This window comes from Mauremys mutica, chromosome 1, assembly GCF_020497125.1.
Source record: "Mauremys mutica isolate MM-2020 ecotype Southern chromosome 1, ASM2049712v1, whole genome shotgun sequence".
In the NCBI taxonomy this organism is placed as follows: domain Eukaryota; kingdom Metazoa; phylum Chordata; order Testudines; family Geoemydidae; genus Mauremys; species Mauremys mutica.
The window spans coordinates 65,959,357-65,978,677 of NC_059072.1; the positions used below are offsets into that span (position 1 = coordinate 65,959,357).

The 19,321-nt window shown below is 38.9% G+C and overlaps 1 protein-coding gene across 2 annotated transcripts in view; it reads left to right on the top strand.

The window, feature by feature from the left end:
• NUP107 (nucleoporin 107) overlaps positions 1-19,321 on the top strand; it is a 48,293-nt gene that overhangs the window by 8,515 nt on the left and 20,457 nt on the right. The window contains exons 1-12 of one of the 2 annotated variants that reach the window (XM_044980338.1): positions 312-441; positions 1,737-1,872; positions 2,532-2,635; positions 7,217-7,344; positions 7,965-8,013; positions 9,278-9,349; positions 9,855-9,943; positions 10,854-10,932; positions 12,215-12,328; positions 16,146-16,236; positions 17,523-17,599; positions 18,173-18,232. In XM_044980338.1, the coding sequence (XP_044836273.1) occupies positions 1,785-1,872; positions 2,532-2,635; positions 7,217-7,344; positions 7,965-8,013; positions 9,278-9,349; positions 9,855-9,943; positions 10,854-10,932; positions 12,215-12,328; positions 16,146-16,236; positions 17,523-17,599; positions 18,173-18,232 (951 nt within the window). In that variant the 5' untranslated portion in view covers positions 312-441; positions 1,737-1,784. Of the gene's footprint in view, positions 1-311; positions 442-1,736; positions 1,873-2,531; positions 2,636-7,216; positions 7,345-7,964; positions 8,014-9,277; positions 9,350-9,854; positions 9,944-10,853; positions 10,933-12,214; positions 12,329-16,145; positions 16,237-17,522; positions 17,600-18,172; positions 18,233-19,321 lie in introns of those variants that run through there. The other variant, XM_044980330.1, reaches the window with a different exon arrangement.

Sequence of the window (19,321 nt, forward strand, 5' to 3'; positions counted from 1 at the left end):
AAACTTAAAACCAGTAGGTCTCATCACTCCCTCTGCATTTGGCTAAAAGGCAAAAAGGCCAAGATAGAAGAGAAGCGATAGAAATAATGTGAGAATGGAATTTGAAAAACAGGTTGGAGAATAGCAAGGACCTATGTTCACATTTCAGGAGGTGCTTAACGTACTGCCATGAAGATGATGTCTAATTCCCTGTCTTCATTGGTTCAGTGAGAGTATCCCTCAGGGTCAGGGAAAAGACCTAATGGCAAATCACTGGGACCTAGTGTGTAGTGTTGGTGATGGTAGTCATGGTGATGATTATTAGGATGCTTGTCATTGTGAGGTGGTGATAGCTCCAGTCTCTGTCACTCTCAGCCGGCTTGCTGCTGAGCTTATCTGGGTAAGTTACCACATGGTCCCCCAGAAATAACCAATAGGAGTGATCATCATGTCCCATCAAACGTAAGTATTTTCCTTAGTCCATGTTTGTACTGGGGCTGTCAAGCTATTAAAAAAAAAAAAATCATGATTAATTGCGCTGTTAAACAATAATAGAATACACCATTCATTTAAATATCTTTGGATGTTTTCTACATTTTCAAATATATTGATTTCAATTACAACACAGAATACAAAGTGTATAGTGCTCACTTTATTTTTATTACAAATATTTGCACTGTAAAAAAACAAAAGAAATTGTATTTTTCAATTCACGTAATACAAGTACTGTACTCCAATCTCTTTGTCATTAAAGTTGAACTTACAGATGTAGCATTATGTACAAAAAAAACTGCGTTCAAAAACAAAACAATGTAAAACTTTAGAAACTATTTCTTGTTCAGGCAATCACTCAAACAAGTTTGTTTACATTTGCAGGAGATAATGCTGCCGCTTCTTGTTTACAATGTCACCTGAAAGTCAGAACAGGTGTTCGCATGGCACTGTTGTAGCCAGCATCATAAAATATTATTAAAATACTATTTTTGTTTAACATTTTTACAGTGCAAATATTTGTAATAAAAATAATATAAAGTGAGCAATCTGCACTTTGTATTCTGTGTTGTAACTTAAATCAGTATATTTGAAAATGTAGGAAAACATCCACAAATATTTAATACATTTCAATTGGTATTTTATTTAAATGTGATCACAATTAAAAAATTAATCACGATTAATTGCAATTTTAATTATTTTGAGTTAATTGCATGAATTAATTATATTAATCCGCACCCCCTAGTTTGTACATTTTCTCTCATTTTGTTGCTGTTCCTAAAACATACCTTTAATCATAACCTCACCTGAAGCCTTGAAAACTCCTAATGAACAGTTTTAATTTAAACTGGTTTATGTCACCTTTTGGCTCTGTTCTGTGACACACACACACACATACACACGCCTCCAAACAGCTCTCGTAACGTGCTTGTAGGTTAAAATTATTCTGCCGCTTTTCACCCACTTCAGACAATTTAAAACTTCAGTCCAAGTTAGGGTTTGACATAATACGGCTTAGGGAGAGAGGAGGATATGTATTTTAAGAGTGAGTGAAATTTTGCATCCTTCCCATTAGATTAGAAAATCATGTACATCCAGACTTGTACCTTTTTAAAAGGCATATCTAAAAGCTGAGTCATTTTTAATTTCTAGAGCGACGTTGCTTGTATCCGTAAGAAATAATCATAGAATGAAGAAGCTTGAAAGCTCCTGACAGTTTAAAATTGCCTTTATTTTTCCCTGTGTTGTTCTGTGTTGTGTTTTAGTTGGATGACAGCAATTGGACAGCTGCACTCACACCTCAGCATACAGGAATGTACACAAACCTAGACTTGTCCAATATGACAGAAGATGTCACCATGAGTGCTGTTCTCTTGCGTGAGGATGATCCTGGAGAAGCTGGTGAGATGACTTTGAGCTTTCACAACAAAATAAAATGAAACAATTATTATTTTGTGCAATTCTTAGATGTATGTTCCACTTCCTTATTGTAATGTTTTTCCAGACTGTCCTTGCCTGACTCTTCTCCTCACCCCCACCCACCACCCCCTTCTACTTGCTGGCTGGAGACGATACTTTGTGAAGGACTGAAGTTGCCTTCAGGAAACCTGTTAATCATTACTGAGAGAAAAGAGAGTTCTTTAGAACATGGAGTCACAAATAGTCTGTCAGTCCTAGAGATGTAAGGTGCAAAACAGCTGCATCTTATGGAGCTAGGCACTTTTGGTGTATCTTTAAAGCTTTCTCATACGACCAGGTCCATAGCAAAAGATGTGGTATAATTGCTGTGTCCTTACATAATTCACTTTCTTAGTTGCGGTGGTAAATTTTCATGACATTCTGCAGCATGTACATAGTTCATGTAAGTGTCTGCATTTTATTTTCATCATGATTGCGCCAAAGAAGAGCTGCAAATGAGATTTTATTGAAAAAATAGTACTTTGTATAGTCCTTGAAAATGTCGAATATAAATTTCTCTGTTATCAGGAGAATTTCTTTGTGTGTTCAGTTTTTCAAGTATGACATGCTATCATGACTCTTCCTTCTTTAATGTGTTCTAGCTACTATGAGTATGTACTCAGATTTTCTGCATTCGCTTTTGAAGCACACTTCAACTACCGTTTTTGAACTTGTAGAAGAGTATGAGAATACTTGTAATAACCAGGTAAATTGTTGTAAAAATTTCATGTTGTATTTCCTTTCATAAGAGGTTGTGTTGCTGAAACTAGGGGTGTTTTTCCTTTCCGACCAGAACTGCTAGTTAAATTTTGGGGCCCGTTGGATGTTACAGTTGGAAGGAGTTGGGCATTTTATTTATTTACAAGTAATGTACAAAGTCCTGCTCCTCTGAACACGAGAACCAAGAACAAAAGGAGCAGTTTCTTAGCTTACAACCCCAGGCCTTTTTAGCCAACACCAGACCCAAAACCGCTCTGTAGCTTTTCCCAGGGTTATAGAGTAGTCATAGACTCGTAGGACTAGAAGGGTCCTTAAGAGGTCTTTTAATCCACTCAAGCATTATCTAGACCATACTTGACAGGTGCTTGTCTAACCTGCTCTTAAAAACCTCCGATGATGGAAATTCCACCCTGGCAGGAAGTTTTTCCTAATATCCAGCCTAAACCTCCCTTGCTGCAATTTAAGCCCATTGGTTCTTGTCCTATCCCTGGGGTTAACAAGAACAATTTTTCTCCCTGTTCCTTGCTAACAACCTTTTATGGACTTGAAAACTGTTAACATATCCCCTTTGAGTCTTCTGTAGACCAAACAAACCCAGTTATTTCAGTCTTTCATCATAGGTCATTTTCTGGACCTTTACTCATTTTTGTTGCTCTTCTCTGGATTTTCTCCAGTGTGTCCACATCTTTCCTGAAATGTGGTGCCCAGAACTGGACACACTACTGCAGTTGAGGCCTAATCACTGTGGAGTAGAACAAAATAATTAGTTCTTGTGTCTTGCTTACAACACTCCTGCTGATACATCCCCGAATGTTTGCTCTTTTTTGGCAAGTGTTACACTGTTGACTCTCATTTAGCTTGTGATCCACTATGACCCCCAGATCCCTTTCTGCAGTACTCCTTCCTAGGCAGTCATTTCCCATTTTGCATGTGTGCAACGGATTGTTCCTTCATAAGTGGAGTACTTTGCATTTGTCCTTATTGAATTTCATCCTATTTACTTCAGACCATTTCTCCAATTTATCCAGATCATTTTGAATTTTAATCTTATTCTCCAGAGTACTTGTAACCCCTCCCAGTTTGGTATTGTCCTCAAACTTGATAAGTATACTTTATAAGTGTACTCTCTAGGCCATTATCTAAATAATTGATTAAAATATTTAACACTACCGGACACGGCACTGATCCCTGTGGGATTCCATTCAATATGCCCTTCCAGCTTATCTGTGAATTGCTCATAACTAGTCCCTGGGAATGGTTTTTCAACCAGTTATTTATCCACCTTATAGTAGCTCCATCTAGGTTGTGTTTCCCTGTGTCACAGTGCTCATGGCTAATGCTTGGCTTCTTTGCTTTTTTTGCCTTTGCGCCTCTGTTCTTGTCTGTTCTCACTTCTGTGTTCTCTCATACACCCCCACACACCTGTTCACAACACCCAGTGGAATGCCCCCGCTGTCCACCTGGTGCTAGTTTCTGGGCTAATTCTATTAGGCCTTATTTTAGATATGCCTCCATAAGTGTTTCTTAGAGCTATCTTAAGTGAAGGGTGCATTAACACATCAGTTTGAATGAGGTTTTAACTCACCTGTAACCAGGTTTCACCCAACTCCACCCCCTCTCCTCCTCACTTACTGATGGGGTCATCACATACAGTTTGGGAACCACTGATACAGCGGTTAAAATGATTTCTACCTCTAGAGGCTGGACAGTTCAGTTACTGCAAAACAATTACCTACAAGCCATTTGTCTGACCTGGGCCATATCGTGAAAGGGAATTTGTAAGACACCTTTCCTGGCATTGATTACACCATGACCAACCCTAATGAAATCCAAGCTCATCCATTGTTTCTACCACCCAGACTTCTTGCTCGAGGTCCAAAGTCCTGTTTTTGGATGGATGCTCTTACCCCCATCACTGTCTCCATTAAGACTGGTTAGGTGGTTCAGTGTTGGAGCCCCGATTCCCTAGCCTTTTAAAAACATCTGGTTTAATAACTTTGTTTGAGCCAGCATCAGTCACCGATGTGCTTGATTTATGGATCCTATTACGCACACTAGCCAGACTCCAGTTATTGTTTGTGTAACTTCCCATATCTGACCAAAAACTATGAGGCTGATCCTTGCTCCTCCATGAAACTTTATCCCCATCACCTTGCTGTATTCCTATTTCCTGAACAACGAGGGGCTTTCACGAGACACTTCCAACAGTCTGTCTTGCCCGGTGTTAAATTTATAGCAAACTCTTTTTTTGGTGTCCAGTTTTAAAACATTATCAGCATTAAACTGAACTGTTTCCTTTAATTTGTGTCATTGCCAGTTTCTCTTCTTTTAGAAACCAAATTTATCACTGTTTCTAGTCGCTCACTAAAATCATGAACCAGATTAGAATCCCCTCTTTCACAGAGCTATGATTACAGGACACATGGCAGTCAGCTTCTGTCTTTCTTGCTAGTGGTTGTTTCCTCTTACCATGCATTGCTGCAAGGAAAGATTCAAGTTCTGTTGCAAATTTCACTTGCTCTGCAAGTCCAAGTCCAGCTGAACATCTATCATCTGGTCCATCACCAATTTGTCCTGGAAAGCCTCATTGGTATCTTGGTATGCCAAGAACACAAGTCTCTGCTGGTCCTCTTCTGGTCAGGTGAGGTTTCTTCTTTCCCTGTCCTAGCTCTTATCTATACCCTGGCCAGCGCAGCTTGATGGCTAACTCCAAACTGCATGTCAAGGGCTTGTACCAGTTCTGGATAACTATTTTCTGGGATTAAGCTCTGCATAATCAGAGTTTGAGCACTCAAGTTGGCTGCTAGTAATTCTCCTTTCTTTCCCTCTTCCCAGCTATTACTTTGATATATAATGTTGAAGTGAACCACATAAGCCTCACATGAGCCATTCCCTCAAAGGTAATGAGTTTTTGCATCACTGGAGCTGGGACAGCTGGACCTCTCCTCTCTGGGCCTCTGATTTACAAATTGGGTAGGAAAGTGTTGTGAATGTCCAGTTTTACCCTAGTCCTTTGTCTGGCTCAATTCCTCATCCAGACAGATGCCTTCCACTGTCATCTGACACACTTTGTTTTCCTTCTGGAGCGGAATTTTCCAAGTGGGCTAAAGCTTACCTGGTCTCCATCATTTCATGGAAAGACTTCTGATCTGTGGCAGTCAGGTTGCTGGTCACCTCTATGATCTGTTTTGCCATTCCAGCCTGAGAACTTTGCAGCTGGGCTTCACAACCTGTCTGGACACTGAAGTTCTTGCTCCAACAGAGATTTGACCTTCACCTGCAAGTCAACCCTCAGCCCTTTCTGAGAATTCCCCAGATGCTGCTTTATTTCCTTTTGTGAAGCCTCCAGGTCTTGTTTTAAATTCCTTTATCCATCTTTATTCAAGCATCACCATAATTTGCTCCATCTTGGTTCAACAGGAAGACCAGCTTACAATTTCTTTTTGGAAACTGGTAGATCCTTGTGTAGATAGAAAATTTGTATCTACGGATATAAATCGGTATCCGTGAAGCTGCAGGGCTCTACCAGGAACTGCAGTGCTAGCACCCTGCACTGGCAGCTCCTCTGGCGTTGCTGTACTGCCCCAGCCCCACCCACTGGGGCGGGCACCAGGCTCACCAGCATCTGTCCCTGGTCGTGCTAGTGTGCGCGAGCGGCTCATAGGCCCCCAGACACAAGTCCCTTCCATGCAGCAGCCTGCTTCTCCTGTCTGGGGGTATACGAGCTGCTCGCACACACTAGCATGACCAGGGACAGCTGCCAGTGGGCAGAGCTGGGGGCGATACAGCCATGCCGGAGTTGGTAACAGCATGGGGCACTAGCTCCTGGGAGCGGTGGCCTGACATGCTGCTGCTTTCACCACTGCATTCCCAGTAGAGCCCTGCAACATGAGACCCAAAAGTGCTCTTTAGCTTTTCCCATGGTCACACTGTGCTCACGGGTTAGCACTTGGCTTCCTTGCCTTTTTTTGCCTCTGTTCTTGTCTGCACGTACAAACACATTTCTAGGCAGATTCTATTAGGTCTTGTTTTACATGTGGCCCCATAAGTGTTTCATGCAGCTCATAACAATGACTTAATACGTTTCACTTCAGTTAATGAGTCATGATGCTTAGAACTGACTATTTGCAATTGTTCAGGCAGTTGGGGGTAGGCTTAGGCCATGCGTACACTACATCTTATACCGATCTAAGATATGTTTCTCAAGGGTGTGACTAAGCTACCCCCTGAGTGATGTAAGTTACACTGACCTAATCGCCAGTGTGGACAGCGCTGTGTCGGTGGGAGAGCTTCTCCTGCTGATTATAGCTACCGCTGCTCATGGCAGGAGAGTTCTCTCCTGTCGGCTTAGAGTGTCTGCACTAGTAGTGCTACAGCAGCACAGCTGCAAGCTCTGTAGTGTAGCCATACCATTAGTGCTTCTGCTTCTAACTAATGAAATGAAAGGTGCTTGCTTGTTTTAAGATCTATCTTAGCTAACAGACAGTACTCAGGGTAATGCAAAAATTGCTTGACACACAATAGAAAACAGATAACGTACTGCATATCATTATTTACCGTACATCAGGTGAATATACTGGGGAAAATAGTTTACCGAGCGACTCCTGGACAGCAGAAGTTTTCAAAGACTGCCAGTGTTCTGTGGCTTCTCAAGCAAGAGATGGTAACCTGGAGACTACTGTCCTCACTTTACAGGTAGTTCTTTTTGAAAAGTATGTTAGTTTTACTTTTGCAATGAGTTAGTCACTTAGATGTACAGACTACCAGATTTATATTCTGCATGGAAAAATAGTTAAGCAGCTTTGCTTAGTGTAAACATGCTGCATAAATGTTCATAAGAGTCACAATTGATTTGTCATTGCATAGGTATTAAACTGATTGATCTAGCATTCATGTGCCCTGGTCTACACTTGGGGGGGGTGAGGGGGGGATTGATCTAAGATATGCAACTTCAGCTATGAGAATAGCGTAGCTGAAGTCGACGTATCTTAGATCGACTTACCTCGCGTCCTCACGGCGCGGGATCGACTACAGCTGCTCCCCCGTCGACTCCACTTCCGCCTCTTGGTAGTGGTGGCGTTCCGGAGTCGACGGCAGAACGATTGGGGATCGACTTATCGTGTCTACACTGGAAACGATAAATCAATCCCTGATAGATCTATCACTACTCACCGATCTGGCGTGTAGTGAAGACCTGCCCAGTGAGTGGCTTCTTCATTTCATTTGTATTTGTAGGGAAGACTTACAGTGGGAGACACATAACTTTAACTTTTTTCGTATTAACCATTAATAAAATTTTGTACTTTTGTCTCTAGAGATAGAATACAGTCTGCCCTGGAGGATGAAACAATGTTTGAAATTGCGGTAAGCTTCTTGCTATAGAAAGCCCTTTTATTTTGTTTAAGGGACAACTTTTAAATCTAAATACGCTTGTCTTCATTGTTTGCAACCCAAGTATTGCACCACTCAGAACTTGAAAGTAAAATTGAATGTAAACAAAAATTAAATTGATTCGATTTTCATTGTCTAACATCAGATAAAAGACCTAACTGCATAAATTATGAAAAGTTAATCAGATTAAATGTTCATTTCTTAATATTAATAACATGGGAATTGGTTTAAAATATGATTAAATTGTATCTTTATAACCACTCCATATAAAGTTGGAAAGTTTGTTCTAAGTGGTTATCTGTCCATTTCTTATAAGCTCCAGGGGCACAGATAATGGTGTTGGTATTGGATAGTCAAGAGTTGAGAATTACTTGAAGATGAAACAAATTTGAATGATCTAGGAGGCCTTGGGATGTTTAGCATCTTGTCATCTTGATTTCTGAATGCAGACTGAAGAGTTTTGAAACGCTTTCTTGGTCTATGTCTCTCTTTGCTCTTTTTATTACAAAGCAATGTTTGCAGCCTGTGCTGGTAGAGTATATTTAGGAAGGTTAAAGACTAAGGGGGGTAACTTTTCTTGTAAAATTCAAACTACAGATAGTCTTTGTCATAAAATAACTCCAACTAGTACTGCTTTAGTTGAGGAGGAGAGGCCTATCAATATTTCTAAATTTAACTCTACCAAAAATCAGCCCCCTTTGCCCTGCTCCCCCCCCCCGCTCCCCCCCCCCCCAAAAAAAATCCTCCAGGTTTTAGCAAGAGACTCTTTCTCCTATTTTTGGTGAGAGTTTAATGAGAGTTAGATGTGTCTGGCAAAGGGAGAATATTGTGTTGTGCTGACCAATTTTTCATTTTGTAATTTACAGCAAGGGCACTTAGAATCTTGAGTTATTGCCCATTTTTATTTTTGTATAAATCTAAAATAAATACTTGAATAACCTGACTGGGATCCAAAGTATACCAGTATCTGCTATCATTATCTAATTTGTAACATGTCACCTATGGACTGATTCTGCAATCTCATGTTTAGACGTAATTTTATTTTATGATATAGAACAGATATACTTTCATATCTTGATATAATGCGTTATTTTTTTCTAAGCTACCAACATAAAACTTGTAGAAGGTCAGTGGATATGATGTTAATTGGTCTTCCCTGAATTCTCTTGTTTTTGCCATTTACATTCTGACACTTCGTTTATTTTTTATTAAAAAATAAAAGCTCTTTCTTAAATAGGTTCTAAATGCTAGTGAAAAGATGGCTGTAGGCATCTTGTTTCAGAAAGACTCATTGGTTCGACAAAGCCAGGTATGATTTTAAAGATATGGGAGTAGATAAGCTAACAAGCTTTAGATACTTGTTATACTCCATTATAATCTATAACAAATGCTATGTAGAGTATTAAACTGCTTCTAGCACTATATATTTCTCTAAAATGGGTTTCCTTGGTTATATAACCTCATTAGGGATTGCATGCACAGTTCTTTTTATGAAGGCAAAAGTTTCTTAGTTTCTGCATTGATGGAGCCCAGATATGTTCTTGAAGTTAATATGAAAAGGGCAGAGGATTAGGAGTCTTTAGAGCTATCCTCGTCTGGCCTATCCTTTACTAGCCAACATATGGAGCAAAATAAGCTGCTAATCAGTATTGTAACAGGAATGGCTAACAAAAGTGGGGATTGAACACACAATCAGTCATGCTTGGTTACTTAAGAGATATGGGTGCAGTGATCTAGAGCAGGATTGGGCTGGGAGACTGGTATAATATTTGTAACAGGAGTGTTTTTAAAAACAGCTTAATTTTATATTCCAGCTGGTGGTAGATTGGTTAGAGAGCATTGCCAAGGATGAAATTGGAGATTTCTCTGACAACATTGAGTTCTATGCAAAATCTGTATATTGGTGAGTTACTGAATCATCATTAAGGGTCATGCAGAAGTTTATGTACACTGCATGCTTCCTACAAGTATTAAAGCAAACTGGATGATAAAGCTGTTTTAACAACTTGCTGTTAGTTTTTAAAAAACCTCTAAGAATTAAAAAAGAAAATGAAAGGAGTTGCCAGCTTTTTAAAAGCTAAGGATGTTTTTTGGTCAGCTGTTGACACGGTGACTTCCCAAAAAAGAGAATTCAGTGCATTTCTTTATCCAATGCCTAGTGCAATAGTACCTTAATCACTGTTTGAGGTCATTAAGTACTACCACAATAGACCTAATTAATAGGTAGCTACCTGATAGTAATTTTATTATTTAAGATGGATTAAATAGTTCATGTTTGTGTGTGTTAATACAATGACCTGTCCCTTCACTTGCACCTTATTATTTCTTTGCTCAAGTCCTTTTTGCTGTTACTGTGTCTATAACGCCTTGGCAACAGTAGTTCTTGTCGTATTCATTCTCAGCAATGGGTTCAGGTCAGAAAATACCAAATCCCACCATGGATTTTAAATCAGACTTTGACCAATGATAGGTTCTGGAATCCTGAAGTGAACTGAGTGTGCTAGACTGACTTTAGGATTTTAATATATAATCTAGTTTACCACACTGAAATGATTCCATTATTTGGATGAATGAAACAAATCTAGGTGATCATATATCAGTTGGTGGTTTACTTTCATGTTTTTAGCTGAATTATATTTACACAACAGAATTATAGCTGACAGGCCTCAAAGTAAACTGTAGAAATTGATACACTGAGAACTCATCTTGTGAAGAATCAAAGTATCCATTACTTTGTTTTGATGTGCCATCTTGGGAAAAAAAATTGATATCTTAAATGTCTCTTTAAAGAGAACACTTCTCATTGCTTTTAGGGAGAACACTCTACATATTTTGAAGCAGCGACAGTTCAGCACATACATTGGAAGTACTCGTCCCTTGGTAACTGAACTAGTAAGTATAATTTAAAATGTTTGGCTTCATGGTAGGTGTAAATTGGATTTTTGGGGTAATTAGTATATTTTTTTTCCTATCCAGCACAACTTCCCCAAAAGTTCAGGAGTTGAGTCTTAAAAATGGAAAAACTCCTGCAGTAGATTTTATTTATTTGTTTTCATTTTCATGATAACAGCCCTGACCATCTGGGGAAATTATATACACTGTCTTTATTGTTCTGGGCATCCGACTTTAGTCCATCATGGATTTGTTTTTCTTTCCACCTTCCTGTTTTTTCAGTAGAAGTGCTTCTTAGCTATTCATTGAGGTGAGTGGCTTTATTGGTACTTTTTTTAAGTGCCCCAAAATGTTCATGATGAACAGATTTGGAGAGGGCATGCCAAATGTAAGGGACAAATGCTTATGGAGCAAGGTAATAAACGGAGTATCAAGGTTGACATCATTGGAAGAGTGGAGAAAAGCAGTGGGGAATATGAAAGAAGGCCATGTCAAATTTAGATTTGGGCTGTGTGGTGTAGGGACCTAAAAGTAAGAACAAAATGTTTGTTTGAATTGGATGTGAAGCACTATTTGTAAGCTCTCTAAGCCACACTTTTTGTACCGCACTTAGCACAATTAAACCCCGATTCTGTTTGGAGCCTCTGGGTGCTACCATCCTCTTCTGGTTTCCTCCCATTATTATTTCTCGTGTATTGAAAACCAAGAGAGGGCTGTCCAGGAAGAAGGAGTAATCAACTGTATCAAATGCAGAGGCAAATTCAAGAAAGACGAGCATAGGCTTTGAGAATTGGTGAGGAGGTGGTGGTTGGTAGCGTTAAGAGCAGTTTCAGTGTTTTGAAGAAAGCAGAAAATATGCTGGAGTGGATCCACGAGAAAGTGAGAAGAGAGGAAGTCAATGTAACAGTTGTAAAAGGCTTTCTCAAAGAACTCAAAGGTAAAGGTAGGAAAGGAAAGGGTCTGCTATCTGGAGAGGCAGATTACAAGGGGGAAATGTTTGTGGTGAAAGGAGCGAGAGGACAGGGCTTTTGAGAAGGCGAAAGAATTGAAATTGATGAACAGTAATCTCTTGGGCTCAGTGACTGGGGAGGTGAAGAGGAGAGACCAGGAATGTAATGCCAATTTTTATGCAGACTAGTCAGACTGTTGTCAACATGAGAAAGTGAGTACAGATGGATTTACTATCATTCATAACCTTTGAGACATTCATACAGAGGGAAATATCTGCAGTGTAGGGAATGGAGGATTCATTGTCCCCCCCTTTTCTTTTTTATTCTTGTAGGACCCAGATGCCCCTATAAGACAGAAAATGCCACTCGATGATTTGGATCGAGAAGATGATGCCAGGTTACTCAAGTACCTATTCACTCTTATCAGAGCTGGGATGACGGATGAGGTAAGCCACAGAACCTGTAGTGTCCTTCCCTTTCCTTCGGACTTGTTCAAACATTTTAAAAAACTGATTTAGTTCAACCAGTACAAACTTCTGTGTGGACATCCGTATGTCAGTTTAGCTTTCATCCAATTACAGATGCTGATTGCTGATGTCACATGTTAAACTGCTATAAATCAAGTTTTAACTGATATGAGTGTCCACGCTGAATTTAAAATCATACCTTTAGTTAAACCAGTGCAACTTTGGGTTGAGAGCAGGCATTATGGTAGATAAATTGGACTTAGGGCTGTCAGGCCAGCACATTAGTAGCACTGCTTGGTACTGAAGTAGCTTAATACTGACTGCTCGGTGCTGTATGGTACAGTTAGAACATCTGAAAGAGCTTGTAAGCTAGGCCTTTCAAAACCATTAAATTATCCTGTGCACCTCCTTTTTCGCATATGAGTGCTGTACAAATTTGAAAAATAGCAGAATTGATTCTTGGGTTTCTGTCTAGTACTGAATTGCAAGGGTGCTTTTGCTCTTTGCTGATGTAATCATTTAATGATGGTTTTACGTGGCTGTAGTAAACATTAAGAATGGCTTCCTTTCTTAATGATGACTCTGATTTGAAGCTATGAAAATAGCACCCGGATTTCATGTTTACTAGGAGAAAGATGACTCTACTTCATTTCTTTTTTTTTCTCCTTTTTCTGTTGTCACTGGCAAGCCATAAATGCTTCAATAGTCAAATCTCTCTGAAGAACTCCTGGATAGGCATGAATAGGATAGTAGGAGTTTGTGGTTTTGACCAGCACAAATGAGGTTACTCTTCTCGTTCATTAATCGTTTGGCTGAATGTAGCTCTGCCTTTTTTTAATATGTTACATAATTTGTGTTGTAAATCTACTATTGCCCACAAATTTGAGGGGAATTACAACACTGTCACTTGGAGGTCAGCCTGCCATGGTATGTGCTGTGTTCTCAATTCAGCAGCACCCTTGCAGTTCCTATCCTGGGCCTCTCTTGGGTAAAGGCTCCCCATTGTGCCAGTGGTTTTTGTGATTAATAATTAAATATTTGTATTATGGTAGCATCTGAAGGTCTCTGTGGTGGGCTAGGGGCTGCCGGGATGCTAGGCACTGTACCCATTCATAATGAGGGGGAAGAAGTTCTGCTCCAAAGATCTTACAGTCTTAGGAACATAGGAATATAGTCACTTGTTAGTATGAAAGTATTATCCCACTGTTCCTAGCTACCAGTGTTTTCAGTTTTCTTCCCTCCATCATCATTCCCAAAAGTGACAAGTTATTGCAGACTCTGCAGCTTGAAAAGACTAAAGAAAGCATGACCATTTAACACTGTCTGCCTCACTATTCTGGCAGTTCTGTCAGTCATGGAATTGATACATCAGTTAGATAAGTAAGTAACTGGGTGTGAGATGAGTAACCTTCAAAAGTGTGTGCTTACTTACAGTCCACACAAGCCTATTTTTTTCTCCCTATCACTTTTACTCCTGCTATATATTCATCTAGCTAGAATAGGTACCAAAATTGGCTTTGTTGGAAGCAGACTTCTTGAGTAAGACTATTCATGGCAGTATATAGCCTGATTTATATTGTCAGCACAAAGGATGGAATTTTCCAAAGCACCTGAGAGTTGGGTACCTAATTTCCTCAATAATGTCGAAAAATTTCACCCAAAAAGATGGATTTTAAGCCTTTGCACCAAGGGGCATATTTTCAGAAACTATAAAAGACTTCATCTAAAACAACTAGAGCTGTCAAGCGATTAATTGTGTGATTAAAAAGATAATAGAATACCATTTATTTAAATATTTTTGAATATTTTCTACATTTTCAAATATATTGATTTCAGTTACAACACAGAATACAAAGTGTACAGCGCTCACTTTATTTTTGATCATCATTTTTATAGTGCAATATTTGTAAACAAAAATAGTATTTTTAATTCACCTAATACAAGTAATGTAGTGAAATCTCTTGTGAAATTTGAATTTACAAATGTAGAATTATGTACAAAAAAACTGCATTAAAAATAAAAATGTAACATTTTAGCACCTTCAAGTCCACTCAGTCCTACTTTTTGTTCAGCCAGTCGCTCAGACAAACAAGTTTGTTTACATTTGCAGGAGATAATGCTGCCCGCTTCTTGTTTACAGTGCCACCTGAAAGTGAGAACAGGTATTGTCATGGCACTGTTGTAGCTGGCGTTGCAAGATATTTATGTGCCAAATGTGCTAAAGATTCATATGTCCCTTAATGCTTCACCCACCATTCCAGGGGACATGCATCCATGCTGATGACTGGTTCTGCTCGATAAGAGTCCAAAGCAATCCAGTCCAAAGCATGTTCATTTTCATTATCTGAGTCAGATGCTACCAGCAGACAGTTGATTTTCTTTTTGGCATTTGGGTTCTGTAGTTTCCACATCGGATTGTTGCTCTTCTAGGACTTTTGAAAGCGTGCTCCATACCTCATCCCTCTCAGATTTTGGAAGGCACTTCAAATTCTTAAACCTTGGGTCGAATGCTATAGCTCTCTTTAGAAATCTCACATTGGTATCTTTGTTTTGTCAAATCTGCAATGAAAGTGTTCTTAAAATGAACAACATGTATGCTGGATCATCATCCAGTACTGCTATAACATGAAAACAACAAGGAGACCGGTGGCACCTTAAAGACTAACAGATTTATTTCTTCAGATGCATTTGAAGAAATGTTTTGTTTACCCATGAAAGCTTATGCCCAAATAAATCTGTTAGTCTTTAAGGTGCGACCGGACTTCTTGTTGTTTTTGTGGATACAGACTAACACGGCTACCCTCTGATGCTATAACATGAAATATATGGCAGAATGCAGGTTAAACAGAGCAGGGGACATACAATTATCCCGTAAGGAGCTGTGTCACAAATTTAATTAACACATTTTTTAACGAGCATCATCAGCATGGAAATATGTCCTGTGGAATGGTGGCCGAAGCATGAAGGAGCATACGAATGTTTTGCATATCTAGCACATAAATACCTTGCAATGCTGGTGACGTAAATAAAAGCGGGCAGCATTATCTCCTGCAAATGTAAACAAACTTGTTTGTCTTAGCAGTTGGCTGAACAAGAAGTAGGACTGAGTGGACTTGTAGGCTCTGAAGTTTCATTGTAACAAAAAAAAAAACCCTACATTTGTAAATCGCACTTTCGTGACAGTACTTGTATAAGGTGAATTGAAAAATACTGTTTTTATAATTTTTACAGTGCAAATATTTGTAATAAAAATAATATACACTTTGATTTCAATTACAACACAGAATACAATATATATGAAAATGTAGAAGAACATCCAAAATATTTAATAAATTTCAATTGGTATTCTATTGTTTAACCGTGTGATTAAAACTGAGATTAATCATGATTAATTTTTTTGAGTGAATTGCGTGAGTTAACTGCGATTAATCGACAGCCCTAAAAACTAGTTAGAAGTGAAGAATATACGACAAAGGGTTAAGCCAGCAAAGCTCTTGATGAAAAAGATAAGTAGTTGTACTATAGTACTTTTCTTGCACTTTTGAAAATCCCTTCTGAAAAGTCCTATATACATCACTGGAAAATAAAACCAATGAAAAAATAAAATCTGGAATTTTTATTTTAAGATCATTTTAGTTTGAGTTTAGACTTGCCAAAATATAAGCACATTAGTTTGTGCAAAGAAACACTTTTGATGATTAACCATGTTCTAACATCTATGCATCACTAGAGGAGAATACATGTGCTTTTGCTGCCTTGAAAACTGTTGCTCAGAATGTTCTTTGCTGTTTTATAGGCACAACGCCTGTGCAAACGATGTGGTCAGGCCTGGAGAGCTGCAACTCTTGAAGGGTGGAAACTGTATCATGATCCAAACGTAAATGGAGGTACCTAGATCAAAATTTATCTGAAGCAGACCCAGAAAGAAGGCATAGGATTTTCTTGTTTGGATCTGTCTAAAGGAAGCACAGCTCTCAGCTGTCATTTTTATGTTTTGAAAACACTTTCACAGGTGTATGATGGGGAGGAACCTTCTTTGTCTTTATAGCTGACACCGTATGAATATTTTAACATTGACATTTCTTTAAAAATGATTAAATTTGAAAGCGTTTCAACCGAATCCTGCTAATACACCAAAAATTACTTTATCAAGATACTCTCACTCATCTACATTTCTTTAAAGCTTCAAACCTTAATGACTGGGAAACAAATATTTAAGGTTTCCAGACAGCCCCTCACCACTGCCTTTTAATCTTTCATCACACACTTTTGTGCTATCTAACTTTATTCCAGCTAACCAAGCACTGAGCCCCCCTGAGCTCACCAAAGCAGGACTCCATTCCTGCAGCTGTTAACAAATCAATGAAAAGCTTTGGTGGTAAAAATTTCCCCTTTCTGGTGTAATGGGGATGGTGTACAATGGAGGAAAGGGGATGCTTTGAGCCACATGGAAAGCTTTAAGTTCTCTGCCTCCTCTTCTGTATTCTCAGTACCTTGCAGGATCGAGCCCTGTCTGGACCCAGTCCAGTTTAAAATAAATAAAATAAAATAAAAGGCATATGCTTTAGGTGCTTTACTGAATTAGAGCCAGAGTGCCCAATATCTCACAGGATCGAGTCCTCTGTATCTGGATCTCCTATACCTCCTTATTTCTCCTCCATGTCCCACCAGTGTACCCTGTATATAGCCTCTTTTTCCCCACCCCAGAGTCTTCCTCTTGTGTATATACCCTTTCCAAGATGAGTGAGCACAGATCCATGTGCCAGTTGGCGCCCTGCCTTGCCATATTTCCTTTAGTGAGGTATTCCTCAGTCCATGTCCCTACCTCTGGCTTAGCCCAGTGGTGGGAGTAAAAAGGTCTGTTTATGTTCATTAAGTTTTTGTTTAAGGATAAAACTGCAGCTAAACTTTTGAAGTACTGTAATTTTAAAACATGCTCACCACACTGCAGAAAAACAACCTCCTTATTCCGTCTGTGGCACATAGTAGTCTAATCCCCTGTGGGCTGGTCCAATTTCAGTTGTGTTTAGTGTACGGCTGCTGAGTGGCGTTGATGGCCTGTGCTGTATACTGGAAGTCAGACTAATGATCTGGTAGTCCCTTCTGGCCTTGAACTCTGATTCTATGAAACTTCAAATACCCATTGCTTTAAAAATTTATCCTTTACATATAGGAACAGAGCTGGAACCAGTGGAAGGGAATCCATATAGATGCATTTGGAAAATCAGTTGTTGGCGAATGGCAGAAGATGTAAGATAAATATTAAGTTGCTTGGTATTGTTAATGGGTAAACTTTTTTTCCTGAAATCGAGTGATGTTGACACTCACTTCCACACAGTTGAATCTACCCTTTGTGCTTACATCTCAGGGGGGTTTGTTTTCAGTGTTTCTGAGAGGATTCCTCAAGTGGGTAGTATATTTGTGTGTCCTAATTAATCTGTGAAACTGGCATCAGAACTGAGACAAATGGCTTAGGAAACATCTAAAAAGAATTAGTCTTTTTTTAGGAATAAGAGTGAAACTGTAGATATTAGCTAAGATATCATTACAGGGACTGATGATCTTCATTCTTGGCATAAGAAATTTTTCCTGGGGTCAGGAAAAATCTCCCCTTTCTCCCAACTCAGTATAGTATTGCCTAATAAGGTATCTTGGGGGTTGGAGGTATATTTAGCCCTTCTTTGAAACAGCAGTCATTAACTATTCTTGGAAGCTGCTGAATTGACCCTGTTATAATGGATTGATGTCTCGTAAAATTTCAAGTGATTATGAGGTTGAACAAGAACTCTAATAGATATGATTTTTCTTAAATATATGTATTAGGAGCAGTTTAATAGATATGAGAGAGCAATCTACGCAGCACTCAGTGGGAACCTCAAACAGGTATGTGATCTTTCATGTCAGATAAGTACTACTTCTCTTGGTAAAAATGCATTTCTTTCTCATAGCTGAGAGCAGAATTTTAGATAGCTAGTACAGTCACTTGTGTAATGTTTGTAAAACCTAGTAAACAAGAAGATCGTAAACATGATAGACACCTTTACATCATTATCATATCTAAATTAAGCTAGCACAATCGAACTTTATAGGTTTTTTTGTTTTGCCTGCTATCAATAAAGCCAATTCAGATTTTCCTGTTTTGGTCAGTCCGGATTTCTAGTATTCTTTTGATAGCTATGTTAAACTAGCTTTCATATGACAGAAGTGTGAGATGGAAAGGGACCTAATGTGCTATTTAGTCCACCTCCCAGCTGATGCAAGAGTATTTCCCATTTGTCTTCACTGTCTGTGTGCTCTAGTTTTAAGTCTTAACCAATAAGCCCCTCACCACTTGATGAGATTATTCTACACTCTGATCTCACTGTCAGGCTTTTCCTATATTCAGCATAATTGTGCCTTTTTCAGTTGTTTCCCATTACTCCTTTTAACACCTTAAATTATCTTCCTTTTTTCCCCCTTGGTTTTAGATCTTTCACATATTTTTGGTATGTTTTCTCCGCCCCCATCTTTTATCACTAAGCTATACATATTATTTTTTCTTTCATTTCCTCAAAATGTAATCCTTCCAATTCCTTAAGGAGGGCACTGAGTACATTGACTGAGACACCTGGACCTGGGAAAAGACAACTTTAAGTTCCACGTTTAACTGTAGCAACTCAAAGACCTGAGCATTATTGTTGACACATCAACAAAAATCTCTGCTCAACGTGTAGCTGTAATAAAAATAAACAAGATGTTAGGATTGGACAGTAGTACCGATAATATTACTATTTATTCACATAATGGAATTATGTGACCGTATCTGGGATATCATGTTCAGTTCTGGTCAATCTGTCTCAAAAAGATATAGTAGAAAACTTTTGCTGATTTTTGCATGTGGGATTACACTGGGCACATTCACCATCTGGGGGGGGGAAATGAGTGCTTGTTTTGAGGATTTTTGCATGTAGTATAGCAGTTGAGATTGGAAAG